General features: G+C 37.1%; 1 protein-coding gene across 2 annotated transcripts; it reads right to left on the bottom strand.

Moving 5' to 3' along the window:
- Positions 1 to 379: 379 nt before the first annotated feature.
- Positions 380 to 6,213, bottom strand: LOC140961320 (uncharacterized). 2 transcript variants are annotated; one of them, XM_073419771.1, is made up of 8 exons: positions 5,932 to 6,213; positions 5,479 to 5,538; positions 4,575 to 5,386; positions 3,420 to 3,488; positions 3,187 to 3,306; positions 2,455 to 2,505; positions 1,959 to 2,099; positions 380 to 1,824 (listed from the first exon to the last, which is right to left on the bottom strand). In XM_073419771.1, exons 1-8 carry the CDS (start codon positions 6,050 to 6,052, stop codon positions 796 to 798), a joined length of 2,403 nt encoding a protein of 800 aa, XP_073275872.1. In that variant the 5' UTR covers positions 6,053 to 6,213; the 3' UTR covers positions 380 to 795. The 2 variants fall into 2 exon arrangements, with proteins under 2 accessions (XP_073275872.1, XP_073275871.1); XM_073419770.1 differs by having other exon boundaries at positions 380 to 1,839; positions 5,932 to 6,212.
- Between the last annotated feature and the right edge of the window lie 956 nt (positions 6,214 to 7,169).

Consider the following 7,169-nt stretch of genomic DNA (forward strand, 5'->3'; position numbering starts at 1 on the left):
TGTAAATAAATAAACTTTAGATTTAAGATTTCATCTATTATTTCATTGTTACAAATAAAAATATAATTGAAATCCATTGACTTCAAATTCATCCATCAAAATACAACATAAAATTATCAATAATGGAAAGTAATCTAACACAATGACCAAAATCACATAACCGAAATTGTAATTTTCCTTTTTATTCTCAACTCACGTATCATAAAAATTAATCTACTTGTTCTATAAAAAAAATTATCTACTTTTTCAAAAATAATATGAAATCTCAATTATATGTTTGCGGTTTGAGCCTAACAAACTTCAAATTGTTCTTGCTCTTAGGTCACAAAATACACAAATTTTATACGTATATGTGCAGGAAAAAACATTCACATTGAACTTACATAAATTAATAATATATTAATGAAAACTTGAGATAAAATAACTATAGTCTCGATCCATGATTGAAGCCCGACTCCAGGATAACTTGATTTTTAGATTGAAGTAAAAAATCAAACTAGAAAAATGAACTATTTATTCAAAATCAAACTCGACCTCATAATGGCTTCAAACGTCGTGCTGATCCCGAACCCAGTTGATAAAATTCGCATACAAACATATGCCCAACATCCAACCTGCCTCAGATTTTATCCTTTCCTCCGACACTAAATTGCTTAAATTCATCATCTGCTGACAATTCCACAATCTCACATTAGAACCTGGGATTGATGGAGACCAGTTTCAGATTCAGAGTACGAACGTCCCGCCAAACTTCAAGAATTTAAGTGATCAACGTGAGATTTTCTAGCTTCACCATCATAGAAGATTGTGCCCTGACTTAATTCCAGGCTCAAACTTTGCTGCCAAGGCTAATGTTGACTGGACAGCCTTCTGCACTAAACTTGGTGTGTTCGACAAGAGCGATGTCTTAAAGGCGCTGGATATAGTTTGGGGGCATCCAGCTGATGCTGATTGATCACAAGGGCCACCAAAGGCAAGTAGGTGTGTTTTAACAGGAAACTTACAGGGTGTGGTTAGTTTTTCTTCAGTTGATGACAAAAAAGTGCCATCTTTATAATCATCCGGTCCCCCCAAGGATGAATCATCTGGTTGATTTTTGTCCCGTGACACAGAATTTATACGCAAGGGTATAGACGCAGGCATTCTATTTGCCTCACCATTCCCCGACAAATCTGTCGTATTTCGGCTTGTCTGGCCACGATCTTCAAAAAATTCGCCACTCTTGGGCAATGGACGAGTTTGTTTCCCGTCAGCCAACTCAGCCACAACCAACTGTCCAGCTTCTTTAAATCTATCTGAAAAGATGTTCGAGAATGTCTTCGAACTGGAACCATCTAGAGAGGATTGAGCAAAAGATAAGAAATTTACTCCCCGGGGTCTCTTTGAAGTCAGCTCCTCAGATGTCTTGTTCAACTTATTAGTGCTGCTTGATACTTTTGGGTCGTCTTCATGGACAACCTCAACAGCATCACCAGATTTTTGAACTGATTCATCCAGTTTGAGCTTACTGTTTTGACCGAGTGAGATATCAGTAAGGAAGCACACTCCTTTTGGAGCATGTGGAACGGTTCTTGAAAAAGGCTTAGCCACAAATTTTGCTGTGCTCTTACCAGATTTCCCTGGAGAGAAGAATTTAGCATCGTCTTTCTGATGGGATGTGAGAATATCTGAGGAATTACTGGAGTTTGAGTTATACAGTTGGGGCAAAAACTTCACTTCAGGCCTACTGACTATTAATGATGTGAAAGAGCCTGCTTTGTCTGGCCCTTTACGCTGCTCAGATTTCAACTCAGGCTTCAAGGCATTATGTGTCATGGATGGAATCTGGTTTTCCGGTATCTGAGATAATGTTAGTTCGAAAACTTAGTAAAACACATCTGAACATCGAATTACTGTAGTAGAAAGCAAGAGACAAGTGATGGCACCTTAACTAACTAGAATACAAAAGAAAATATTACCTTGTGTGAAAATAAGCAGTCTGAACCTCTATTACAAAATCCTGTTGACGTATAATTGTTGCATGGATACTTGGATAGTTGATGGTCATATGGGCAGTCATCTCCTTTCATGCAAGAATTACGGGCAAAATGACCGCAGGGCTGTAAGATATAAGATAGGCATTCTTTAAAAGATATAAACCATCAATCTCTGAAGGACTTGATCCATACAAAAGATATTCTACAAACCAATATACATTTTGGTTCAGGTGAGTAATTTTTTAAAACAATTTTAGGAATACATGTTGGTTTCCCCAGCAGAAATTCAAGGTATCATAGCACTGAATTTAATAATGCACCATTCAATAACACATTCTTATTTAACTTCAATCTTGCACATAACTGACCAGTGTGAAAGGTAAGGATGCACGCTCTTGAACCCCAGCATGATATAAGACTTTGTCGAGATACATGCAGATATGTATATTACAAAAACATAGCAATTGCAAAGTCATACCTTAGATTTTGTCAAGGGTGTTGTATCATGGGAGAATTTGCACTTCTCACCCTGTACAAACCAAAACAAACAATATAAGAGCCAGTTTTGAGCAATTATTTTCTTGTCTATTGAGTGCATGTGAGTGTCGCATTTCCTAGCACGAGAATGAAGGTGCAGGATCGAGTATATATGAACAACTAAGATATGACCCCTACGGCGCCAACCAATATCATAGGTTGAGGATAGGGATGTAAACAAGCCAAGCTCAACAGTATCAAGCTCGAACTCAGCTCGTTTGAAAATTAATAAGCTTGAGACTAGCTTGAACTCGGTTCGTTAATAGCTCGCTTATCATGTTCAACAAATCTGGCTCGAGCTCGGTCGTTGAGCGGATTCGTTTTCGAGCTCGTTTTAGAGCTCGTCGAGTATTTTTAGCCAAAAAGTCAATTAATATACAAGAATTTAAGGGGTATGATTGTCATTTTATAGTATTTCACTAGCTTACATTTCAATAAAATAGCAATGTGAGGCAAAAACACATGACCAACAAACTAGCCGAGCTCGGGCTCGAGTTCGAGTCCGGGATCGAGTTCGCGAACATGCTCACGAGCTTACGAGCCGAACATCCTTAAGTTCGAGTTCGGCTCGATAAAATTGTCGATCTCGAACGAGCTCTTTACCGAGCCGAGTTTCAAATAGCTCGCGACTGGCTTGGTTAGTTTACATCCATAGTTGAAGATAACATACAACCTCATGGCACTTCCCTTGCAAATAGTGACGACAATACACTATCTTTTTTGGCTTTGAAACTGTTTGCAGCTTTAATCTTTTAATACCAAGCTTCCTGTTCTTTTCTGCTCGTTTTCTTTTCTGCAAGTAAATTTTGAGCTAAATTAAAGACTAGGAAACACGTATCAAAGCTATGCTAATATATGCAAATCACGTTTGTAATTGTCATAGTTGTATATATTCCTTTTAGAAACCTTTTTCTCTGCATTTCTTTCCTTGGCCGAAGAACCATTCTTCCTTTTATTTGTTCTGCCATCTCCTTCCTGCATTAGGATCTCCAAATGTCATCATCAATCTTGAGATGATTGCAAATAGTTTATATTATATCTCAAAAATGGCTTATAATTCGAAGTCCATGCAGTGCTGAAAGTTCTCTATTGTCTTAAATTTTCAACTGCTTATAACGAATCACATTAGATAAAAGTTTGAGGGATCTCGTCAGAGATGAATGACCAGAGAAACTTGCCCTTCCTCCCATTCCAGTGCCTAGGTTTTATTTTTCCCACTCTAACTTTACATTTCTTTGTTTTGTTCAAGTGCTGTAATGGAGGAGGAACAACGAAGAGACTGGTGTTTGTCTATGTGCCTCATTGGTGCAATATTTACTCTTTATGAAACTCCAAAGAAGCTACATTTAAGAAGGGTAAAATAGAGGAAATACCACATAACATCTCCCTATTAACATGAAGATAAAAGTTGAATTTCTTGCATGCAAAGTCAAGCTATTAAATTAACTTGAACCGAATCTAAAGAGTCCAACCACAATGATGAAATAGTAAACACCTCTGAATCATTTCAGGACTACTCTATAGCAAATTGTCAGCGAAAACAAAAAAATCACATACAGTAGCCAATCAAGATAAGATTAAAGAATTTCAATTCTGGTCATATCCTGTTGCAGTAACAAGAAGTTAAAAACATTTCATGCCCAAAGTATTGTCGAAATTTCAGAGAAATAAAATAGCAAGAATAAATCAAGGTTTGACAAGTTACTAATGTATGCTGAAAATGCATAAAACTAAATTCCTACAGCTTATGATTTTAAACAATGCCCTAGCCACGTTTTTGTGATGTGTATTAAAATCAAACACCAAAAACTGCGTATATTGACTGGAAAATCTACTGGGTCAATGACATAAAAGTTATTATTTAAACTAAATTGGTGCAAATTTACCCAAAGGGTAAGGCCGACAAAACTCTTCCCACTAAAAGTTCCAGGCTCTTATATCACGATTTGTAAGAATAACGATAAAACGACAACAATGATTTGAAAATGCAACTGTACTGTTGCGTCAAGAATCTTAAAAACTATATCAAGCAAAACAAGGAACATGCATAACATATCATACCTTTTTGGCGGTAGCAGAAATTGGATTACCATTGATATGCTTTTGGAGGATTATGCCAGACTGAGGTAAAGTTTCCAAAAAAGTGGGTATAGCATCAAATCCTTGAGTATCCATATCATCACCATCAACACAGCTTTGGGACTGAATATCTAATGATGGCCTGGATGATGTTCCATGTTCCACCTTCACACAATCATTTTCCTTGTCCACACGAGTATCATGTAGCGGAAACTTCCGGTCTTCACTTTTGCAAGTGAAGTCATCTTTATACCCATTGTCCTCAGAAGTATGTATGGATATCCTTCCCAATGATGCAGCATTATTAGATAACGGATCAACTGACATATCACAGACCCCGGCCTCAACATATATTTCCCCATCTTCAATCTCTTCATCCACGCCTGATGTAGATACAAGCTTCCCCAATTCCATCTCTTTCAGCTTCACTTGATGCTCAAATTCTTTAGAAGTATTAACCTCCAATGAAGAGTTGTTCTCTTTGCTATTGTTTCCCAATTTCGGTGATTCAGAAACCATGTCTCCACCAAAACAAGAATCGAGAACTTCAGAAAAATCATCAATAGAGAATTCTTTGTCCACTGTCAGCTGACCCATTGAACCAACATGAACACTATCCAAATTTTCTCGCTCTTTGGCAATCTGAACAGCACAATCAACATGCAGATTTCCACCAATCAAGAAATCCCCACAACTCATACTATCTGCTCGTGTGACTACCTCCTCTCCATTTGTTACCAAGTTCGCACAACCCAATACCGATACTGTTGTCCGTTCATCATCAAATCTCTGCCCTGAAAGCCAACAGTTGCTATGCTCATATAGATTCCATTTCCTCGAACTAATATATCATTAAGAACTAATAATTCAGCTGACTTCAACTCACCATGATTAAATTGGATATTCTCATTGCTCTCTCCCCTTAAACCAACAACTTTACTAGAACCTTCACACAACAAAAAACAGGAATCATATTACTACTAAAATTTCACCAAGCAAATCCATGTAGCATGAAAAAACGTCCCAACTTTCGAAACAAACCAACCATTTGATATACAGGTAGACACAAGTCCGGTAACAAGAAGCACAAAATATAAAAAAGCAGACATTGATATAAACTAGGGCACCTTATATGCTTCAACACAACATTTCAAAACTCCTACTAGTCTAAAAAAGCGCACAATCACTTGTCTCCAATCGAAGGAACACGTATCCAGATGAGAAGTAGAGAAAATGCTTCTTTCTCCCTATTTTATTTCAATCCACTAAATATAGAACACGTCGGGTATCAAAAGCGATGTAACACGAAATTGAAAGCTCGAAATAAATAATATATCACCGTGGAGTTGAGAACTGTCGGTGTGGCAGTGAGAGAGAAGTTGGATGAGACTGAGGAACGTCTGGCTGCGTAATGGCCTTCGACGATGAGGCGGGAACGACAGGGCGGGTGCTTCGGACATTTTTTAGGGTTTGAAACTGCCTCAGGTCCTCCACTAGAACGCCACCGTTTGAAATTCAAGCTCTGATGTTTGGCAATGGGGATTTGTCTATGGGGCAAGCAAATCATAAAATTCCTTGTTGAAGCATGAAGAACCAGCGGCTTCCTCGACTCCAACCTACACTATTCTTAGATTATTAAAGTGAAAAAAAAAAATATTTTAATTTTAATAATAATAAGGAGTTAAATGTTCAAGTGTATTATTTATAACTAGTTACTATGTACACGAGATGCGTGTGTATATAATTTTTTTTATTATCATCGATGGATTAAAGTGAAATTTGACAAATTATGGAGGGACTGAATTGATATTTGAATTGTTGAAATAAAAATAAATAAAAATAAAAGTATGTGAAATTAAAAAAAATGTAATATTAATATCATATAAGGGTAAAATTGGAAAAAAAAAAGTTGGTATCCTCTCTAGGGAGTTATTATCATGTCCTCACATGTGACGCCCAAACCTCGCCACGTAATCATACAACATGTGACAAAGTCAACTCACCAGGCAATAAAGGCTGATCTGCAGANTTGGATCTTTCTGATGTTCAGTTAGATCCTGATGTGTCTTATGTTGAGAGACCAGTTTGTATTTTGGATCGATCTGAACAGAAGCTTCGTAGTAAANAATTGTTAATCATAACATTTAACAATTACAATCCAGTAATCATCAGCACACTTTTCGCACGAAAGCACACACAACTAAGGACCAATCAATCATATCGAGAAATCATCAATAACAAGTCAAATGCACAGACACACGCAGATAATAGCGTCATCCAACTCCCTCATCACCAACCCAACTCCTAACCATCCCAGACATCTAACATATGCTCTGATACCACCAATTGTGGTGCCCCAAACCTCGCCACATAATCATACAACATGTGACGTCATATGCATAAAAATTTTCTTTTCAACGACGTAATAATATAATGCATATACAACAAAATAGTGCAATCACCACTCTATCTACGTCAGTGTAGCATAAACAGTATAATAAATACATACATACAACTCAAATAAGACAATAGACTATACTGTCTCTATCTACTATAAACTACAGGACTGTTTGACTA

This window comes from Primulina huaijiensis, chromosome 16 (assembly GCF_012295235.1).
Source record: "Primulina huaijiensis isolate GDHJ02 chromosome 16, ASM1229523v2, whole genome shotgun sequence".
Lineage (NCBI taxonomy): Eukaryota > Viridiplantae > Streptophyta > Magnoliopsida > Lamiales > Gesneriaceae > Primulina > Primulina huaijiensis.